Below are 24,132 nucleotides of genomic sequence, written 5' to 3'. Positions count from 1 at the left end.
TCCCTCTGTAGAGAATTGTCGATTTCTGGGTGAATAAATTAACGTTTTTCGTTAATTCTTCGATATTTTTCGGGCGAAGCATGGAGCTTCAATATGATAGCAAGTTTGTGAATTTTTGTTCTGTCTGTCAAAAGTTTTTAGCACACACAAACACACATGCATACAAACATACATACATGCATACATACACACATTTCGCTTTTATATTTATAGACTAGCGAGGGGTACCCGTCGTTGCCCGAGTGTTTTTCGGTGTGTGTGGTCGGGAAAACGTTAAAAAACCCTGCTTAGCGGGGGGGGGGGCGGTACCCGACGTTGCCCGAGTGTTTGGAGGTGGTGGGGGTGTTAATGAAAAACTAAGAATAAGCGAAGTAAAAAAGAAAACAGAAAAACGAACCAAATATGATACCGAGTTTGTTGCTTCAATATGATACCGAATTTGTGAATTTTTGTTCTGTCCGTCGAAAGTTTTTAGCGGACACACAAACACACATAGACACATAGACACATACAAATATACATACATGCATACATGCATACATGCATACATTTTCGCTTTTATGTATAGAGATGATATTTTATGAAAAGAAAGGGTTGTAAAGAGATAGCTTCGAATTTGGGGGTATCAAAACCAAAGCAAAATATGATGAAAGTAAAAATAAAATAGATAAACTCCATAATTTATCATGCCATACTGGTTCACACTGAAACACTTATTACAATATTCTGTGGATCTATTTTGCTTTGGTTTTGATACCCCCAAATTCGAAGCTATCTCTTTACAAGCCTTCCTTTTCATAACCTATCATACTTTCATAAATCAGAGTCCATTTTCTGAAGGCTGTTTTTGAACCCAGTCAACGACGGGTAATTTTGCTAGTATATATATATATATATATATATATATATATATATATATATATATATATATATAATTTATTTCTTTGAGTCGTTTGAACATTAAACATAATAATACTCCCAGCATGTGTGTGTGTGTATGTGTGCGTGATTATCTTCACACTTAATTGTGCTATTATGTTCAATTACCCTGAAATTCTAACGTCATTAATCTGATAAATGTTAGTTTTAAGCTCTTCCAACGCGACACTCTTATTAAATTAAATGACCATTTCTATAAAGTCATTTCTAAATATTTAAACTAAAATTACATCCGTGCACACAGGATGTTTTGCAAAATCGATGGCATAAATTCGGGATAATATTCTACTAACAGTAGAATAATGACGTTGCTTGGGATTGAATGTTCTACACTTTAAATACTTTCATTGTTCTCACAGTCGGTGAAATCGCACATTCTTCGATCCAATCGATTGATTGTCTGCTCTAGTGATATCCAATGTTTATTTCATGAAATTATTTTTAATATTGACTTAAATTAAAAATTTAAGAAGCAAATGCTAAGTATCATGGTTCGATTCTGTTCTAAACAGAAACATTAATTTCAAACGCGTCCTTGTCTTATCAAAGAACCTCCTGTTTATTTTGTAATTACTTTGCTTGTGCAGTGATAAAAGCTCTAAAATGCACTTGTGATGGTAGGTTGTAAAAAACGTATTAACTTCGGTCAAAATCGTTCCTATTTTTAATGAGCTATTCTCGGTTATCAGTTTTTGATACTTATCGGATGCATTCCGATACAAAACCTATTTGAGAACACCCACACGCACATAAAGTACATTTGCGGAAAAAATTTTATAAGAATCGGCCGAGCCGTTTCGTAATCCAACTCGAACGAACTCACCCACATACACAAACAGACAGTGTGCCTTCTATATATAATATATTCTATACGTGTAAAGGAGCTTTTTTTTAATAAGGTTCTGATTCCCTTTGTAATCAACCTCTTTCATCGGAGTGAGTTAGAGTTTATACTGTAAACTATTTGGTTTGTTTTATTCTGTTATCTAAATTAAGAAAATCCAATATTCACAAGATGCCGATTGAGTCCCCATGTTAGATATCAAGAGAACTTTAGCTTAAGACAATCATAACGATTAGATCTTTCTTCTGCGCCCTATGGCTCTTATATTTGTTTTTCATGGTTTTGTTGATGTATATGGCAACAGTAGGCCCAGACTTATTTCACCCGTGACCCAAAAACTTATAGTGGTCGAATTTTAAATAATAACATTTTTAATAGAGATAAGTTAGAACTTTTATTGTGTCAACAATCCCGGGCTATTCTCGATTGCTTTGCTGACTCGATATGTTTGGTCGATGGCGCAACCAAACCGAGGAAAAGTTACTTAGTTAGTGGATTTGGGATTGATAATAATATGTTAATAATAACATTGTTTTGCTAAGAAAACAACTGGTTTCGAGAGATTGGTATTGGAAGTTGTTTGGGCTACTGTTATATAGTTCATTATTAGTATTATTGTTCTTTGTTAAAAGTGAGTCTTATTAAATGTGCTGCTTAGAGAGAGTTTTATTAAGAGGGATGTTGAAAGACTCAGAGGGAGATGTTGTAAGAGAGATAAAGAGATTCATATATATTAAAAAATGTTAATTACTTAGATTTGTTGATAGAAGAAGCTCTTAAAGTGAGGAGACAGTCTTCAGTCGGTCTTGGTGTAGATATGAGATGTGTATGTCAAGACATTTTATAACACAGATATATAGGCATATAATAACAATTTTCACTTTACCGTTTGGTAGAATCACATCACAAAGACGATGTTTATAAAAACACATGATGGGTTTATTTCTTCTCACGACCGGCCGTGGTTTTCATAATCAAGAATTCAAAGCTTCATTCTAAGTTTCACAAGTGACCGTCTCGCTTCTAGACGTTCGAATCCTCAGACTCTCTCTGACTCTCTCTCCGTCTCTCACCCTCCTCCTGTCTGCCTAACACTCAAGTTTTTTTTATCTATATCTAGAACTTCCCATTTTTCATGACGTCATACACATGTTAAAATATGTGTTTTCTTTCACGTGTTCTGGGCATACATGTCCAAAACTTTTCCTTTTTTTACAAAAGGAATTTTAACCTATATTCTCAGTAACCTATATTTCCAATATGTTAAACACATGTTTATTGAATTATCTTGTAGCTGCATTCTTTCAATTGAATTTTCATAACAAAATTGACAGTGCACATTCTTTTCTTGAAACTATTTTATCTCTAAGCTAAAATAATCGTTTGTTTTACATTCCATTTTCTAATTCTCACACGTAATCTATTTCTAAACCTAAATTACGAGGTTCGAATTTCGTCTATGCTATTTCATTTTCATTTTAACTAAATCTCTCTATTTTTATACTTACATGAAAAGGGGATAGCCCTTATCATGTAACACTACGATTGGGAGCAATATCTGACCCTGAGATCATCCACCAAGACGACCCGGCGTGAAAACAGTTCGATGGAAACTTACTTTGATAAGCGATTGGCACTGGGCGAATCAGAAGAGAAGGGGATATGTCGTAACGACCCTCGATCATTTAGTTTGGATTTTGGAGCTCCATTACTCTACCCATAACCTCATTATATATGAGAAATTTCAAACAGTTGAGTTGAGTTGAGTTGTGAGGAGTCACACAGAAGATTGCTGACAGTAAGTTGAACAGAAGCCCTGATCGCTGGAAAATACGCCGACCTTGAAATACCGCCGGCAACCTTTCTCTCTTGCAAGTTGAATAACCCTGTTGACATACTCATGTCATATATGGTATTTGCACAAACAAAATAGATTTGTGACTTGCTAAAAACCTCTGCTGCTGTTAATTCATCGCTTGACACTATCGCTGACAAAGGCCTCGCCCTATACCCTGCATCTAGTGACAACAGAAAAAGAAAAGAAAAGAACAGAAAAAGAAGACGGATTCACTGATCGTGTCTGTCATTATCTCAGCACTATCGAGAATTACGATGTACGAAAATTCAATTCGGAATTATGGATGACTGTTTCTTCAGGTGAAAGCGCAATCGGTCGCAGATAATTCGACACATATTGAAATATGGACTCTGAAGTAATTTAATTTCAACTATCTATACAACTATCTTTGTGCATAAAACCAACACAAAGTCAAGTATCTGCAGAATGTCTTCTTGGTTCCTCCTCTTCTCTTTTCTCTCTCCCAACAATCGAACACAGCATATAATAACAAAACTCTAAAGCACGTCTGACAGCACTGACTTCTGCCAACAGTCTGCCCCTCCTCTTAACAACACAGGCTTTTTATATCGCAAAATCGTTCACCTCTATTTGCATATTCTTCTAACTCACGTGATCACTACTCTATAAATAAGAGTCTTGACCATTTCTTTTCTTTCTTTTTATTTATTTTTGGTGACCGACCCGCACGTGGTCTATCCAGGTAAGTCACGCATTTCTCCACACTCCCCCCTGATCTCATGATTACAAACAGGACATGCGGGCAATCGTCGTTGGCGGGTACTCCTTCGAAGAAGCACTTCCTCATTGCTGTTTTCTTCATTATCACCATCATTACTACCAGTCTGTTCCATTATCCCGTCTCGTGGTTCCATAGGCGGTGTCTCACAATCAGGGCAGGGGGGCAGTATCCGTCTTTGTCGGGTACTTCTCCGAAGAATCGGAGGCGTCATCTCCTCGGTATGCTCCATCATCCCTTCTCGCTGGGTTTCGCAATCACGGGGGGTGGGCAGTATTCGTCTCTGTCGAGTATTTCGATGAGGCATTACTTCCTTGTGTCCATCGCTCTCCTCACTATTGTCATCAGTATGTCCCATCATTCCCTCATCTGGTTCTGTTGGTGGTGTTTCTATGCTCACCTGAAGGGGCAGTAAGTGATCAGGATCATCTCTGAACGGTGTGTGATCCTCCTCATCGTCCTCAGAATCAGAAGAGGTATAACAAGGGCGGATATCTTTTACGTGACGTGGTATGCCACCAATCAACATGGTCTGAGGACTTATGATTTCATCTATTTTTCCCCGGAAAAATTTCGTAGTGCACCCAGCATTTGGGGGTTTTATCCAAACAAGGTCTCCCACCTGATATGGTGTATTGACAACACTCACCACTGATGGTATGGCATCAACTCCTTTCACACGCTGTTCATATTGGTAAATCCCATTGGCTGGTGCAGTTGCTGGTGTTGCATTGTCCTTGGGTGTTATATTATACCAGTACACAGCTTCTGGAATAGAGCACTGCGTCCTGGCTGCAATTCTTTTGATGGTGCGGTGACACCGTTCTGCTATACCATTACCCTCGGGATAATATGCACACCGATAATGCATTTTAATCCCCCATTCGTGCACGAATTTCTGAAATTCTTGACATCGAAATGTGGCGGCATTATCAGTCAGAATTTCAATCGGGGCACCACGTTCAAAAAAGACGGCTCTCAACTGTTGTATAATGCTGGCTGCATCCTGTCGTGTCAACAGGCGCCATATTGTGAAACGCGTCGGGCCACAATCCGTCATGGTCAAAAAATGTTTGCCCCCATAATGTGTTATGTCCATCCCTACTCGCTGCCAGTTGCCCTCCACCTCGAGCTTCCCTTTTTGCCATTGGGATGGTGCCGGATCAATTCTCTGACACTCTTCACACGAACGTATGGCTGCTTTCACTGATGCTTTTGTAGTTGCAGGGCATACTCTTCGGACAAAATATGCAGTCCTCTGAATTCCAGGATGTCCAATCTGCTGGTGTATCATACGGATCTGGTCAGGTGTTAATTGATCCGTTACAGTCGCGCATGTTTGTTGTTGAAGATCGGATCCCTGCCTCATTGCATCGATCCACCTCTTTGGTACTCGAGTCAAGCTATCAGCCAAATTCTGCATCGACGAGACTAACGTAATGTCTACCTGCAAGCTGTATTCGTCAACTAGACGCTTAATTATTGCTAGTCTCCTTCGTACTAGCATTTCACTTGCAGCTCTAGTCTTAACTCGAGCCTTTCCAGTCAAGGTGTCGGTTAACCAATGGTAAACACACAATGAGTCAGTGTGGAGATGCACAACATTAGTCTGCCATTGCAATGCGAGATTAAGACCTTTTAACGTGGCATCAAGTTCTGCCAAATTTATATGTTGGGCATCATTTTTCGGACGAAGCCAGCATGCATCTTCCACAACAACACCTAGTTGCTCCAACACGACACCTGTAGCCAACGAACTTGCGTCAACCCATGCATTTAGTTCGTTTCCAGACACTTGCCACTCACCCCGGGCAGGGTCATTCCTATGCACTCTGGACAACATTTCAGCCATCATTTGTTGGAGAGAATCATCATCCGCAACATCGTCCCATCCTTTTGTTACTGTAGTCACTCGTCTTTTCACCACTCCTGTTGCCGATCGGAGCCATCCACAGACAGGTAGATGTCCTACCAATTTACCACAGATAGAAAACACAGTACGTCTTGTTAATACATTGGGTAACTTTGGAAGTGGGCTCCCTCGTTTCCATCGCAACGTATTGCCCTCCTCCCAGACCTCGAGGCCTAGCACGGGCACTCCATCCTTTAGGCGCTTAGGGTCTTTGCTTATTAACCCAAACGCTTTCAGTTTTATTCGAACTGCATCCGCAGACATTATGTCCTCATTAACATAGATGTCATCTATGTAGGCTGAAGCAGCTTTTGCTGTGGTCTCATCCTGCATCAAAACAGTTTTAATAATGGTTGTCATAATCAAGGGTGCTACGTTTAGGCCAAAACCCAAACGTGTCAAACAATATAGTTTTCCCTTGAGTAGTACTGTCTGAAACGGCCATAATGACTCATGGACACGTATCTGCAGGTAGGCCCTCTTTAGATCCAGAAGTGCTACATTGCTCCCTTTTTGACGCCACTCTCTCAGTTTAGCAGCGCACACATCTGCGTTTCCGGTAAACGCATCAACATGCCGATTCAACTCTCGGTAATCCATTACGGGACGAATTTTTTCTTTGGTAGGTTGTTCAACAGCCATGAGCGGAATTAATCCCTTGGGTAGTCCCAGACGTTCCTGTGGGTATGGTATTAACCAACCGTTGTCAATCCACATCTGAAGTTCTTCTTCATATGCGGCCCTATTCTTGGTAGAAACTGCATACTCTGGAATCGTGTTGCACAGCCGATCTGGTTCCTGGCCCATGGCCCATTTCCACTTTGCAGTCCACACCCTTTCGTTGTCATCAAATGTAGCACAGAAGTCCTTTTCTTCAATCGACATGGCTGCACAGACGTCTTTCCCTTCTCCAAGCCTGATACCTCTAGCTGCTGTGATTGTAACGCCTCCTAGTGCTTGTATTGCATCAATTCCAAGCAACATGTCGTAGCCAAGGGGTTTCTCCTGCATCACCAGAACGTCAACTTTAGCTGTGTCACCCTTCTCAGTGCAGATTGTGACTGTCCCTTCACCACAACATACCCGTGATAAGCCATTGATGGTCATAACGCCAACTGGGTTCCTCCGCCACACCGGACAGCAATGGGCACTAACTATAGACCGGGAACACCCCGTGTCTATAAGTGCTGAACACTGCACATCATCAAGTTTAACGCTAATGACAGGCAATCCTGTGTTTATTGGTTGGCAGGGGGCAAGGGTAGCGATAGTACCTTGCCCCCAACTTCGTTTCCCGAACAGTTGCAAGATATGTGCCCAAACTTATTGCAGCGATAGCATTGCACTGGTCTCTTTGATTGTGGATATACACCTCTCCTATCACTCCGGCACTCTTTAGCAAAATGATTGGCCTCCCCACATTTATAGCACACTGGGGTGGCATGCTTATTACTATCTGGAAGAGAGTCCACATTGCCTCCATGTCGAAAACGAGCTGCTGCTGCAATTGGTTCCTGTTCCTTACAGATGTTTCGAGCTCGGGCCAATAACTCATCAGTTGACAATTCATCGATTCTTGATGATGCCCGCAACAGTTTACTGACCTCCTCGGGTAGGCCTACCAAAAAAGCACAGCTTAATATTTTATCGTTGACCCCACCAAACGGTACAGATAATTTTCGCAGGTCGGCTAGGTACACGTCGACTGTTTCCTTGGGTTGAAGTGTCCGGCTCGTGAACTGTTGCCACGCAACAAATGGATCTGTACCAAACGCTGTATACAGGCTCTGCTTGATTTCATCCCAGTCTGGTTCATCCCCGAGTTGTTGGTAGACTGCATAGGCCCCTCCGGTTAGCCTCAAAGGGATAACTGTGGCTGGTTCTTTAATTTTGCACAGTTTACAGATTTTCTCTGCCTTTTCAATCCATTCAACGACAGCCGGTCCAGTGATAGATCCGTCGAACTCGGGTATTAAGCGAATGTCGAATCTGTCCATTGTTAGTAACCGCACACCAAGCGCCGAAATAGCTTAAAACCAACACAAAGTCAAATATCTGCAGAATGTCTTCTTGGTTCCTCCTCTTCTCTTTTCTCTCTCCCAACAATCGAACACAGCATATAATAACAAAACTCTAAAGCACGTCTGACAGCACTGACTTCTGCCAACAGTCTGCCCCTCCTCTTAACAACACAGGCTTTTTATATCGCAAAATCGTTCACCTCTATTTGCATATTCTTCTAACTCACGTGATCACTACTCTATAAATAAGAGTCTTGACCATTTCTTTTCTTTCTTTTTATTTATTTTTGGTGACCGACCCGCACGTGGTCTATCCAGGTAAGTCACGCATTTCTCCACAGTGCAATAGTATTATATTGGAGTTAAGCGTTATCGGTAGCAGATGATGCGACATGTCTTGAACTGTGGATTCTGAAGTCATTTAATTCCAACTGCCTATACATTTATCTGTGTACAGTTGTATTATATTAGAAATTTGTAGTTATATAGTTTCTGTTACTATATTTTATATATATAAAAAAGAACTACAACCGAAGTCTTTTTTTTTTTTATTCATTGCTTCTGCGAGGTTTCTAACATTTCTACCGGACCGGATGGTCAACTTGAGTTGCTTTTTTGTTAGGGGATATCTTTCGGAAGCTGGGAGAGGGTTGTGGCCCGTGAACAACAACAACAACAACAACAACAACAACAACAACAACAACAACAACAACAACAACAACAACAACAACAACAACAACAACAACAACAACAACAACAACAACAACAACAACAACAACAACAACAACAACAACAACAACAACAACAACAACAACAACAACAACAACAACAACAACAACAACAACAACAACAACAACAACAACAACAACAACAACAACAACAACAACAACAACAACAACAACAACAACAACAACAACAACAACAACAACAACAACAACAACAACAACAACAACAACAACAACAACAACAACAACAACAACAACAACAACAACAACAACAACAACAACAACAACAACAACAACGTGGCGATGACCGCATCTATCTCCCTGTATTGGCGGACCTTTCTTATTGAAACAGAATAACCAGAATCTCTAATCAAACTCTGTCCCCATGTAGACGATCAGGGCAAAACTGTCGTGTTGTGAGAGTTGTTCTGGGTGACCAGAATCACTGTTGCAATTTTTGGGGGTGTTCCGTGATCAGAAAGACTTAAAATGAACTCATATACCGGATTATCTCCAGTTAGCCATATAACGTTTGGTTATACACAGAAGATATTGTTTATTTATTCCATAAGTAGAAATAATAGGAAATGATTTATACCTCGGAAATAAAAATTTTTAGAAAGGAGTTATGTAACGTTGTACACGTACACCTAAGACGTTGTAGACAGAGTATGTAGAGGAAACAATTATCGATGAACCGAGCTGAAACGATGACGTGGGAATATCAACATGTTATTTTAAGGGGATACCTGAAATCCGCTGGGTCCTTCAGCATCACTTTCTTTCTCACTTTGAGCTGGAACTTTCTTTAGGAAGGGACTTTTCTCTCCTCTCACCGTTTCTCTTCTTGAGCAAAAAGCATAGTCGCCTATCCACGCAAGTGCGGTCTTTTATTCCTCTCAAATCTCGGGAATTCTCGTGGTTAGTCTCACCCTCTTTCCCATAAAACCAAACATGTCTACGGCTTCTTCTTCTTCTTCTTCTTCTTCTTCTTCTTCTTCTTCTTCTTCTTCTTCTTCTTCTTCTTCTTATCCCAGTCCCTGTGTGTTGCCAGCAAACAGAGCAGACTCTCTGTCCTTTGGATTCCATGAACAAAGCTTCTTTCCTAGAACTGCACGTCTGTGGAACTCTGTTCCGTCTGCCTGCTTCCCTCCGGACTACAACTTGGATGTCTTCAAGTCCAATGTTAACAAATTCCTAATGAACCGCCCCCTTAAGTAAACACTTCAGCAAATCTCCTCACTAAATTAATGTACTTGCAATAACCCTTATCCCTGAGTGGCTTCCGGGCCTTGATAAGTGGTGATCACTGTGTAAAAAAAAAAGAAAGGCGAGTGCATTAGAAGAATTATTGCTACAATAACAAATACTTGTACACGAGGGGGCTTCAAACAACGAGACGATACAATGTTCCATTGATGGTTAGTTGGACAAATATTATTTGGTGAAAAAAAGAGGAGTGTATATAAACACAACAGTCCATTAGACAAAGTCTGTTAAAATTTAAGAGTCTGATAAGCATTTAACATGACAGTAACAACCGGGATGAATTCACCTGTTTCTTCGAAAGACGACACAACACAAAGTAATATTTCACATCAATTCACACACCGTCTCAACATTTCGGAGATTACAACGTTTTGACTTCACATTTTGGATCTTGATTTCACCGGCTTACACGGAGTCTTCTTCCCGGCTTCTCGACTCCTTTCGACTCTTCTTCATCTATATTAAAACTATTTCTTTGTGATGACGTCATTTATACGTTCACAAATAATCCTATCAGCTGACATCTGTATCACGTATCTAGGTATTATTATTGTTAACGCACTATCCTCTTTTTGAAAACATGTTTTTTTTTATTGATTTAAAATTCCTTCTTGCTATTGTTTATAGAATCTAGTCAAGTTAAATTCCTAAAACGTCATATAAACATATATGTTTTTGAAATGAACTTTTCTCTTAAAAACAAATGTAATACAATCTATACGATAATAATAATCTTCTTGCGCAGATAATTCAGCAATACTCCGAGTGTGCTAATATGCAATATATCAAAAAAGAATGATAACATTTATGCTATTACGAATGAGCTTCTATATTTTACGAATTACCGATAATCATAACTAATAGTACTCTGTATAAGAGAGTTGATTGTTCAAACCCTCGGCCTAATATTCACAAGCAACATAAATTGGAACAAATTCATTGAAGATTTAATCGATGTTGCTGAAAAGAAAATGGTTTCTAGTTACCGTCTTAGAAAAATACTCACACATGAGAGTATCTTAAATATCGCTACAAAATCACTATTCACGGACTATTGGTATCACATCTGGGCTGATTCATCTACCACTAGTGTCTCCCTCTTAGACAAGGCCCCCAAAAGAGTTTCCCACCTAATAAGTCCCACACTATCAACCAAGCTCCAACTCCTTGTCTCATCGCCTCAATGTTGCATTCCTGTGTCTGTTTTCAATGTACTTAAATGAAATCATAGCATTTGAGCCTTTCTCGACACTCATACCTTCGACTAGAATGACATACATACCTTCGACTAAAACGACACACATACTTCCGACTAAAACGACGCAATACCTTCGACTAAAACGACACTCATACCTACGACCAACATGACATACACACCTTCGACTAAAACGGCATACATACCTTCGACGAAAGTGACATACGTACCTTCGACTAAAACGACACAATACCTTCGACTAAAACGACACAATACCTTCGACTAAAACTAAATACCCAGATTCAACTAAAACAACATAAATACCTTCAACCAAAACGACACTCATATCTTCGACTGAACGACAATCATACCTTCGAGTAAAACGACACAATACCTTCGACTAAATCGGTACAAATACTTTCGAATAAAATGACACTCATATCTTTAACTAAAACGACATGCATACCTTCTTTTTTTATTACATTTTCACCCCAAACAAGGTAGATTGCACTTTGATGTGGGGGCTACTATCAGAGCCATAAGCTACAGGGGTACTATGTGGGGAGTTGGGAAGCAAGATGTCGATTCACGTTATACATGAACTTCTGCATGTCAGTACAGTTGGGAAGCAGGAACCCGGAAGGGAATTCCAAAGTCTAGCGGTTCTGGGGAAGAAATTACTGGAGTAGAAGGCTCTCTTCCATCTAGGGTCCTCAACTGTGAAAGGGTGGGATTTTGCTGCCTGTCGAGTTTGTCGGGGGGAATTTACGTAGCGGGGGTACAAGTGCTTGCAGTTCGTCGGAGCATTCACCGTTAAAGTACTTGAACAGACAGAGGGACTTAACACCTTCGACTGAAACGACACAATACCTTTGATTAAGACGACATGTATAACTTTGATTAAAACGACATATCTACCTTCGACTAAAACGATGTACATACCTTCAGCTAAAAAGATAATACCTTCGACTAAAACGACATATCTACCTTCGACTAAAACGATGTACATACCTTCAGCTAAAAAGACAATACCTTCGACTAAACCGACATACCTACCTTCGACTAAAACGACGTACATACATTCAGCTAAAAAGACAATACCTTCGACTAAAACGACATACCTACCTTCGACTATAACGACGTACATACATTCAGCTGAAAAGACAATACCTTCGACTAAAACGACATAGCTCCCTTCGACTAAAACGACGTACATACATTCAGCTAAAAAGGCAATACCTTCGACTAAAACGACATACCTACCTTCGACTAAAACGACGTACATACCTTCGACTAAAATGACATACCTACCTTCGACTATAACGACGTACATACATTCAGCTAAAAAGACAATACCTTCGACTAAAACGACGTACATACCTTCGACTAAAATGACATACCTACCTTCGACTAAAACGACGTACATACATTCAGCTAAAAAGACAATACCTTCGACTAAAACGACATACCTACCTTCGACTAAAACGATGTACATACCTTCAGCTAAAAAGATAATACCTTCGACTAAAACGACATACCTACCTCCGACTATAACGACGTACATACATTCAGCTCAAAAGACAATACCTTCGACTAAAACGACATACCTACCTTCGACTAAAACGACGTACATACCTTCGACTAAAATGACATACCTACCTTCGACTATAACGACGTACATACATTCAGCTAAAAAGACAATACCTTCGACTAAAACGACATACCTACCTTCGACTAAAACGATGTACATACCTTCAGCTAAAAAGATAATACCTTCGACTAAAACGACATACCTACCTTCGACTATAACGACGTACATACATTCAGCTAAAAAGACAATACCTTCGACTAAAATGATGTACCTACCTTCGACTAAAACGACGTACATACCTTCGACTAAAATGACATACCTACCTTCGACTATAACGACGTACATACATTCAGCTAAAAAGACAATACCTTCGACTAAAATGACATACCTACCTTCGACTAAAACAACGTGCATACCTGCAGCTTAAAAGACAATACCTTCGACTAAAACGACATAGCTCCCTTCGACTAAAACGACATAACTAACTTCGACTAAAACGATGTACATACCTTCAGCATAAAAGACAATAGCTTCGACTAAAATGACATACCTACATTCAACTATAACGACGTACATACATTCAGCTAAAAAGACAATACCTTCGACTAAAACGACATACCTACCTTCGACTAAAACGATGTACATACCTACAGCTAAAAAGACAATACCTTCGACTAAAACGATATACCTACCTTCGACTAAAACGACGTACAAACCTTCAGCTAAAAAGAAAATACCTTCGACTAAAACGATATAGCTACCTTCGACTAAAACGACGTACAAATCTTCAGCTAAAAAGACAATACCTTCGACTAAAATGACATATCTACCTTCGACTAAAACAACGTACATACCTGCAGCTAAAAAGACAATACCTTCGACTAAAATGACATATCTACCTTCGACTAAAACGATGTACATACCTTCAGCTAAAAAGACAATACCTTCGACTAAAACGACATACCTATGTTCGAATAAAACGACGTACATACCTTCAGCTAAAAAGATAATACCTTCGACTAAAACGACATAGCTCCCTTCGACTAAAACGACGTACATACATTCAGCTAAAAAGACAATACCTTCGACTAAAACGACATACCTACCTTCGACTAAAACGATGTACATACCTGCAGCTAAAAAGACAATACCTTCGACTAAAATGACATACCTACCTTCGACTAAAACGACGTACATACATTCAGCTAAAAAGACAATACCTTCGACTAAAACGACATACCTATGTTCGACTAAAACGACGTACATACCTTCAGCTAAAAAGACAATACCTTCGACTAAAATGACATACCTACCTTCGACTAAAACGACGTACATACCTTCAGCTAAAAAGACAATACCTTCGACTAAAATGACATACCTACATTCGACTAAAACGACGTATATACATTCAGCTAAAAAGACAATACCTTTGACTAAAATGACATATCTACCTTCGACTAAAACGATGTACATACCTGCAGCTAAAAAGACAATACCTTCGACTAAAACGACATACCTATGTTCGAATAAAACCATGTACATACCTTCAGCTAAAAAGATAATACCTTCGACTAAAACGACATACCTATGTTCGAATAAAACGACGTACATACCTTCAGCTAAAAAGACAATACCTTCGACTAAAACGACATACCTACCTTCGACTAAAACGATGTACATACCTGCAGCTAAAAAGACAATACCTTCGACTAAAATGACATACCTACCTTCGACTAAAACGACGTACATACCTTCAGCTAAAAAGACAATACCTTCGACTAAAACGACATACCTATGTTCGAATAAAACGACGTACATACCTTCAGCTAAAAAGATAATACCTTCGACTAAAACGACATACCTCCCTTCGACTAAAACGACATATATATCTGTTGAATCACCGTCTACATTGATAGGTTCTTCACTTCGACAGCTAAACTTTATAATTTCTGCAAATTTCCTGTTTCCCTGACTCTACTGACATGCAAAAGTTTATTTGTAATGCGAACAAACCTCCCATCGATCAAATCCCCGCGGAGTCTCATATAGACTTGGTTCTAAATAATAGCTGTGTACGCCCAAGTAATAAAATGCTTTGCTTGGTATGAATTCGATTCGATTCGGTCTCTCCTTTCAGTAAGGTTACCGCCTGTAGTGGCAGCTGCGCCTGTAATTGTGAGGCAAGGGTTGCGCAATTCCAACCACACCTCTCCTAAATCGGCACTCCTTGCGTCCAGTGGCAAGATGACTGGAAACAATGCCGAGATAAGCGGAGAGCACATACAGCACCTGGAAGTTCTAAATGTCGCCTATCTAGTACTGGCAAGGCTCATCGTTGCTTACCTTCAGTGATGAATAAGACTAGAAAACCCCTGTATATATTATATTCTGATCGGGTTCCTTTTGAAGTAAGGGACATAACTCTTGCTATTAAATAATGACTTTTGATAAGCATAAAAAACAACAATGTGAATGCAATCAGCCTTTTTTTTTTACCTTTGTTCAAAACTATTGTGAGAAACTTTAAATTTCATCTCTTTTTTCTCGTGAGAAGTAAACAATAAATAAACAAACAAATAAGAATAAAAACACAACAAAATAAAAAACACAACAGAATATAAACACAATTAATACTTACCAAGGTGTATTGCAGCTGTGTGTAATCGTCATGTATCTGACCCCTAGGTCATAGAACATACGCAGAGCTCCCAAACTACTGTCTATAGAATGACCTCCTTCAAGACCAACGAGACTTCCAATTTTACCATTTTTAAATGCCTCCATAATACCTTTGTCAAGAGAGATTGAAAAAACATTGAGAATTAATAAAAAAAATATAAATTATTCTTAATCACTAAATGAATAACATCTATCAATAAGAAAAGTTTGATTAAATTAAAAGTTTAAGACGCATAAGAAAGTCGATTTTATTTTTTACAGATAGAAGAACAAGCTATTTCGGCAAAAGCGGTGGTGTATATTTATAAAAAAAAATGTCAATAAAATGACTTATTAGTAAATAATATGAAAAAAACATCAAAAAGTATTTACGAGAATCATTATAAGTGATTGCCTACTGAGAATAGCAAGCGGTGTTCACTGGAGTCGGAGTGACAAAGTTTTCCTACAATTTTCAGCCATATTTGGTTTTCAATAATCGTTTCAAATCATACTGCGTCGTCCCAACAACAGTTTACTATTGATGTTTCGCTGATAATGACCGTTGGTATTTTTGTGGAATTTAACCTTCGATATTTTCGTACCTCTCCTTGTCCTATATAATAAAATAATGTCGCTTTTTTCCCGTGAACCATCAGACATTATAAAAAAATAACCGAACACTACATGCAATAATCTAATGAATATGAATACATCCGGGTCTTTCCTCCTGCAATCAGTAGATACGAAGATGAGATCCACTGAGATGATCCATATATATATATATATATATATATATATATATATATATATATATATATATATATATATATATATATATATCTCTCTCTCTCTATATATATATATATATATATATATATATATATAGTGTGTGTGTGTATGTGGAACGATACGTTTGTCGTTATAAGAAGATAACACTAAAACTATATTTTAAAACTTTTATTAAAAAAATCAATTCAGGTAACTTGATTATGTAGTAGGGCTGACATCTATTCAATGTAGCCGCCTTCAGCTTCAATCACCGTCTCGATAGGGTCCGGAACTAGAAACATGCCTTTTCCACAAGCGCCGGTGGGAGCTCGACGAATATTCGGCGGATGGCGGCGATTTGGCTGTCTTTGGTCTTGTGGAAGATCAAATTAGTGAGAGAGGGTACAAAATCGTAGCACTCCTAAAGCCGAGTCTCTTTGGACTTGTGAGTCGGAGCCGAGTCATGCTGCCACACCCAGGGGTTGCCAGCAGCTACATGATTGCACCAGAAGATCACCACACTCTTTAGCATATCCAGGTGCACTTTGGTGCTAACGTTCAAGCCGACTTCGAAGATGTGAGGTGACATGGTGTGGCTTTCACTTGAAACCCCACCACATACCATAACCGCAGCCGGAAACTTTGTTGAGCTGTGTCAGAAATGTAATATAACGTGCCGAAAACTTCGTTGAACCGTCCGGATTTGTATTTTGAGGGTGCTGGCAATTATCCTGTGGTCATAATTGGATCGGTAAGGAGCATGAGTTGAACAACGGCGTATCTCCGATCTCGCTCGTTGAATATTGTGTCACTTTTAGGCATGATAGAAAATTCATCGTTCTGGGAATTTGTACGCAATTGGCCAACTAATAGATGGTTTGTAACAAAAAAAAAAAAAAAGAAAAGAAAACCGGTTTTCATCAAACAGAAATGGAATCATGTCGTCTTTTGTAGGGCGACAATTTTATCGTTACATCTTATATATATATATATATATATATATATATATATATATATATATATATATATAAAGTGGCTGAGCGGTCTTGTTTCAATTCGAGTACTAAATTTGATATGTCGTAATGTGGACGAGTATAATAGACGTAGCGGGGTTCGCAGCGTGGCGCTTGTGTCCTTTTCGACATCGCTCTACTATCTGGTATTTATAGCTTACTCAGTCAATCACAATATTGCAGATGGAAAGACCCGGATGTACTTATATTGAATAGTTAAACTAATACTGAGAATTTCAGCATTTCATAAACTTACTTGGATTATTATCCATAGTGCTTGAAAAAAAAAGTGTGTTTATAACAGCAAACGGAATCCCCCACTCTTTAAGAGAGATGGCGGCATACTAAATGTAATCAATAGACAGTTGGAGTCTGGAGGTATCTGGTATCTACTCAGATACTGAACTAATATGTACAAGGCGTGTTTGAATCAATTCCCACTTTATGTTGTTAGATTCATTTATTTACAACTGAACGAATCAGGTCATAAAGAAATAATACTAATAGCAACAAAATAATTCGATATCTTTTAACTTGAGATTCTTGTTTAAATGAAAACAATTAAAATTTAATACTTCCTTACGAATAGTCGGTTATTTTAAATTACAAGTATTAAAATTGTTTTATTTTCAGTAAATTAAACGACGAATTCAATTATTTTCTTTTGTACATGAAATAGAAAACGCAATAAAATTTAAAAACATTTTCAAAACTAACAACACACAGAAAAAACGTTTAATATATTCTTACAAATATTTTTTTTTAAAAAACAAAGAGTAAAATCCAATACCATGTAAAACACTGATTAGTATATTTTTACTACGAATTCTTTCTTACCGAAACGAAATAGAAGGTACGGTTTTACAAGACTAGCAGGTCGCACGGCGTTGTCCGGTCGTAAAATATGCTTAAATATGTGTCATGTTTTCATTAAGAAAAACTTTGTCATAATTCTTGTTTACGTGATTACGTGATTTTCCTATTTAAATACGTCTTTATTATTATTATTATTATTATTATTATTATTATTATTATTATTATTATTATTTACATACCTTTGGTATCGCGCTTTCAGTGGTTACTAGTCCCCCGACAAACAGGAGGGTGGACCTATTAATTCATCTTTGTCCGTTCATCCGTTCGTCTGTCCGCACTTTTCTCAATAACTACCGCTTGGAACTTTTAAAACTTTGCTCAAACATTGAACATGATATGAGTAAAAAAAAGTAACAGAACGGATTTTCCGGGAAAACTCCGGTTGCCTCCCTAGAGGTGCCTTTCAGGTTAAAATGGCTAAAATTGATACTTTTGTGCTTATTAAAAAAAAACAAAAAAACTGATGCCTTGGATTTTCATAAAACTTTCTGAAAGGTTGCAACTAACTGATTTCTATATAATTTTGTTTGTCTATACTTCACGATAACTTTTGAATGTGCACCAGGGGCTCTTTTAGGGCTAATAAAAACACTCCATTTTTGGGACTATTTTATCATATTTGTCCAAAATTTTCTGTGTATGTCTATTTAGCAGTTTTGCATGGTGGTGAACTCAAATTTAAATCTGTTAAGGCCTTGGGGACATTTGGGTCTACATGGGGCGTGGTAAATGATGGACTTCGTCATTTTTTTTTTTTTGCATGGTGCAGAACTCAAATTTACATATGTTAAGGCCTAAACTGCACCGTTTGTTCATTTTCACATGGATTTGCTGGGGACTTTTGGGGCTAAATGGGGGGCAAATGCTGAACTTAGTCAATTTTTATGCCTCGTTCACTGTGCATCCATGGGGGACCATGTATGCTTCACTTGTTACTGTAAAAATTCCGTTGAATAAAGCATTGATAAAGTCTTTCTTCTTTTTTCCTCCTTACAAAATTTATTTAACTGATTATTTGAAATAATTTCCTTATCGATAAGATTGTTCGACCGAAAAAGTTCGATATATCTTTTGCAGACCATCAGACTTGCAAGCTTTGGTGATTATGGCAGCGTAATTTTTTTTTATATTTGTCTACTATTGGTCAGTTAGATTTAGACAAATTCGAAATTCTTTACTTAAACATTATTGCTATCGTTAATAACATTATCGAAAGATCTTTCTCGGATCGAACATGCTTTTAAATTACTAAAAGTCGTTAATGACAAACCCCTAACGTTATCCATGCGAGGTATTTACTTTTCACACGCCTACAAGAGAAAAGTGAGTCCGTAGACCAGGGTCTTCAGACATTGTATCACCTTGCTGCTGACTGTTACTTCAGAGAAGTTACTGCTGCTAGTTACAGGGATAAATCTGTCCGCAATGCATTTATACGTGGCTTTCGCTTTTCTGTGATACGTGCCAGACTGTTTGAAAATAACGCGTTGAATCTCCAGGAGACTACACAATGTGCCAGAACGTTGGAACAAGCTCACCTTTGTGCTGAGTAATATGCCTCTGAGATTAAAGCTGTCACCATTGCTACTACGACTAAAATGTGTAAACTCATTCTTCTTATGCTGTCACTGCTACTATTATTACTAAAAACTTGTTTACTGATTCTGCTGATCCGCGTATGGAGCGTGCTGCCATTCCTACTCATGACAGGTGTTACATTTGTCGAGGGAAACGTCACCCTATAAACAATCGCCACCATTTTCCTGCCCGTCATAAGATATGTCGACACAATGAAAAACTCGGCAATTTTTCCAAAGTTTGCAGTTCTACTAAACCGACACCTTAACGTTCTACCTCAGCTGTTGTAGTTGCCCGTGTTAAAGATGATAAGTTTCCACCTATTACTATATTTGTAAAATTAAAGAGTAAACGACTAACTGCCTTTATAAAAACCCAGGCAGCTCCGATAACTTTATCAATGCTCGTATGGTTAAAACAACGAACCGGTTTACTTGGAAACGGGATTCTGTTGTTTGCATAGAATCATCCGCCATTTCCCTCCAACTATCTGAGTATTGCCCTGAAAATATTACCTTCAACCGCTACGAGTATAAAGACATTAACTTCACAGTACTTCCTAATTGCTGTACGGATATTATACCAAGTGTGTCCTGAAAAACTCATCTGAGTATTAGTATTTCTATTGGCAGGTCTCAGCATGTTTAAAAAAATCTGCGCTTTAACTAAAATCGGTTGTGCTCCCATTCAATTATTTCCTTGACATCTAATTGCAAACCTATTGCTACTAAGTCTCAGAATTACAGTGTTGAGGATACTCAATTCATCGGGAAATAAATTCCACAACTGCTTGATGATGATATAATTGAACCAAGTCATTCTCCGTGATGCGCTCAAATTGTTATGACTTCTTCACAAAAATAAAAATAAACGATTGGTAATCGATTTATCTTATACTTTCCTTTTCTTCACTTTTACCCCCAAGCAAGGCATATCGCTATTTGGACGTAAGGGCCTACTAATTGGAATCATGCATAAGAAAGATTAACAAGATGTTGTTTACGTTACATTTAAACTTCTGCATATCAGTACAGCCAGGGAAGCAAGTAGTAGGAAAGGAATTCCAAAATATAGATCTTTTAGGGATGAAACCATTAGATTATAAAGTTTTCTGACTTTTAGGGACCTTAACAGTGAAGGGGTGTGATTTTTGTGCTAAACAGATTTATCGGGGATATTTATGTCGAGGAGGCACAAGTGCAGTGAGTTTATCAGAACATATTCCATTAAATACTTGTAAAACAGGCACAGGGATGCAACATTGTGGTGATGGGCCAGGGATTGGAGGCTAGTTGACAAAGTGTTACTATTATTACTATTAATACTAGATTATAATAATTACTATTAATATTATTAATTGTTTCATCTTGCTTATCGAAAATCGAAGATCTTGTAAATCAAATATCTCAGTATCGTATCCTCAGTATAATTGACTTATCTAAAGCATACTGCTAGATTGAAATTTTGCTCATATAGAGCCCTATACAACCTTTCAATATGGAAATCATTTATATCAATTTAAACGCATAGATTCTTCTTAAGCGATATTCACTCTAGGCGGCCTGAACCGGCTCTATCCAAGGGAGGAAGTTTATGTGAATATCGTATTCACAAGCAGTCACCAGTCGCATATATATCCCAATCAGGCGAGATGACGACGTTAGCATTTTGCAGTTCTTGCAAGAAAGTGTCGACGTCCTCCTACACACAGTGCCTAGTATTCCAAAATAGTCACCCATCTGGTACTTGTAGTCGTTACATGTCAACACTCGGGATCCACACGTTGTATGCAGACAGTCGCAAGGAAACAAAGAAAAATAAACAATTGGACATATTTTTCCAGTTGAAACAACAGACATTTATTTACAAATAGTTCTAGAAAAACGCCATGCCTCTTACTCAAAACACGTCTGTTTCTGATCTTCTTGGTCACGTTTTTCTTTTTATAACCTTTTTCTTTCCTTCTCCCTCGCTGTGACGTCACCTTCCACACGGATCGGTTATTTGCATACTTTGCCTGTTGCCACTGCCATACACGCGTCTGCACACTGTTACAATACTGACCAAGTTCAACGTCGCTTAACTTCAGTGATCTAAAGAAGGACCAGTGTGTCAGTGTGATTACACATGGAATTATTTTGCATTATACTTTTATATAGATGTCATGTGTTGGAGGACATCAAGTTGAACTTCAATGAAGGTTATTAACTCGATAGATGCCTCCGTTCAGTCTCGAAAGACAAAGAATATCCCCTGTAGGGACAGCTGCGCGTGAAATTGTGAGGCAAGGGTTGCGCAATCTTTTTTTTTTACACGGTGGTCACCACTTATCAAGGCCTGGAAGCCACTCAGGGATAAGGGTTATTGCAAGTACAGTACGTTAGTGTGGAGATTTAATGAAGTCTTTACGTCATCAGCGCTCTGATCCCCGTCTGGCGATTGGGGTGGATGGCTCTCGTCTGGGAGAAGCCCCGTGTTTTGACAAACTTCTGGGTTTGTCCTTTACTCCTGATCTGAAATGGGTCAACACACGGGGCTTCTCCCAGACGAGAGACATCCACCCCAATCGACGCCAGACAGGGATCAGATCGCTGATGACGTAAAGATAGGAGTTTGGTTTTAGATGCATTAAAGGCAACCAGTCACGACTTCCCCCACTGAACCACGCGCTCGAGATCAGAGGAGAGAGAATCAGAGAGAACTTTGTCATTTACAGCCTTTGATGTGTTGCCGTAGATGGTTGTGTCATCAGCATAGATGTCAACGAATGATTTAAGTATATGTTTAGGGAGGTCACTAATGTAGATCAGGAAGAGAGTTGGGCCCAGGATTGACCCCTGAGGGACTCCAGCACCAATACTGCAAGCCTCTGATCTTTGTCCATCGACCACTACTCTTCTGAGCCTATCGGAGAGAAATGATTTAATGATTGAGAAAACATTTCCAGTTATACCGTAGCTGGAAATCTTGTGAAGTAGACCCTTATGCCATACCTTGTCGAAGGCCTTTGATATGTCAAGAGCAACTGCCCCAGAAAGGAAGCCTCCGTCAAGAGATTCACTAATCCTGTGAGATATAACCGTTAGCACATCTGCGGTAGATTTCCTACTACACCTCTCCTGAATCGTCACTGGCAAGGAGAAGTCTAGGACGACTAGAAACAATGCCGAGATAAGTAGAGAGAACATACAGAACCTAGAAGTCCCAAATGGTCACCCATTTAGTACTGACCAGGTTCAACGTTGCTTAACTGCAGTGATCCTTTCGGTGTGTCAACGTGATTATGGCGTAAATTGTTATTTAGGTTATTAACTATTTTTTTTTAAATACAAGCGGTTTTATTACTTTCGAGACATGCAGAGCTCGTGTTAATACCCCAAGAATTAGACGCACTAACCTTTAGCAGAAGTGACAAACTGAAACGTGTTCGGGTATTTCGCAACGAAGTTTTTCACAATGTCGATTTGTTCCAAACTCTTCTTCACAGCGTCTTTGTATTGACTGTCACACTTGACATACGTCGACCAAAACTAAAGAACAAAGGAATAAATACAAAATAAACCAAAAAAAAACATTAATAGCACTAAAACACACACACTTTAAACAAACATGAATGCACATGTAACAATTAAAACATTACCTATCTAAAAAAATTTCGAAACATAATGACGTATAATTAAAAATGTCCACTTGGGTTACTTATACCGTGGCCATCGTAAAGCGGGCCTAATCATTGCAAAATTACGTTATGCGTAAGGTACGAGCAAGCAAAATCTGTCGACCGGACTGTTAATAATGAATGAAAGCTTTTTACAAAAAGCAATGGACACACACACATACACACACTGAGCACAAACACTCAATATTTTTGCAAAATAATGACGTATAGTTCATAATGTCTATTTGGGGCACTTGTGCCCGCTGCTCAACCGTTTCGGCAATCCTGTACATGAGATGGCGTTGTCATTGAATCTGAGAGTCTTTATCAGAAATCTCGAAACGCAAAGAATATCGATTGAGTCAGTTCCATCTAAATTTTATTTCAAAAAGCCCGCTTCGATTCCCAAATCCTACGCATAACTTCGACTTAGAACATTGGGGATAAAGAGTCGTTTAATAAAACAAAACGATTACTGGATCTAA

The 24,132-nt window shown here is 38.6% G+C and overlaps 1 protein-coding gene across 2 annotated transcripts in view; it reads right to left on the bottom strand.

Annotated features, from left to right (window-relative positions):
- The window catches only part of LOC145291160 (dipeptidase 1-like), a 227,126-nt gene that overhangs the window by 108,023 nt on the left and 94,971 nt on the right, over positions 1–24,132 (bottom strand). For both annotated transcript variants that reach the window (XM_080136687.1, XM_080136686.1), the window contains exons 4-5: positions 23,387–23,519; positions 15,732–15,882 (exon numbers count right to left, since the gene is read on the bottom strand). In XM_080136687.1, coding sequence (XP_079992813.1) covers positions 15,732–15,882; positions 23,387–23,519 — 284 coding nt within the window. The remainder of the gene's footprint in view (positions 1–15,731; positions 15,883–23,386; positions 23,520–24,132) is intronic.

This window comes from Euprymna scolopes, chromosome 12 (assembly GCF_053919585.1).
Source record: "Euprymna scolopes isolate OS-2025 chromosome 12, ASM5391958v1, whole genome shotgun sequence".
NCBI lineage: Eukaryota > Metazoa > Mollusca > Cephalopoda > Sepiida > Sepiolidae > Euprymna > Euprymna scolopes.
This window is presented reverse-complemented; position numbering and strand designations above follow the sequence as displayed.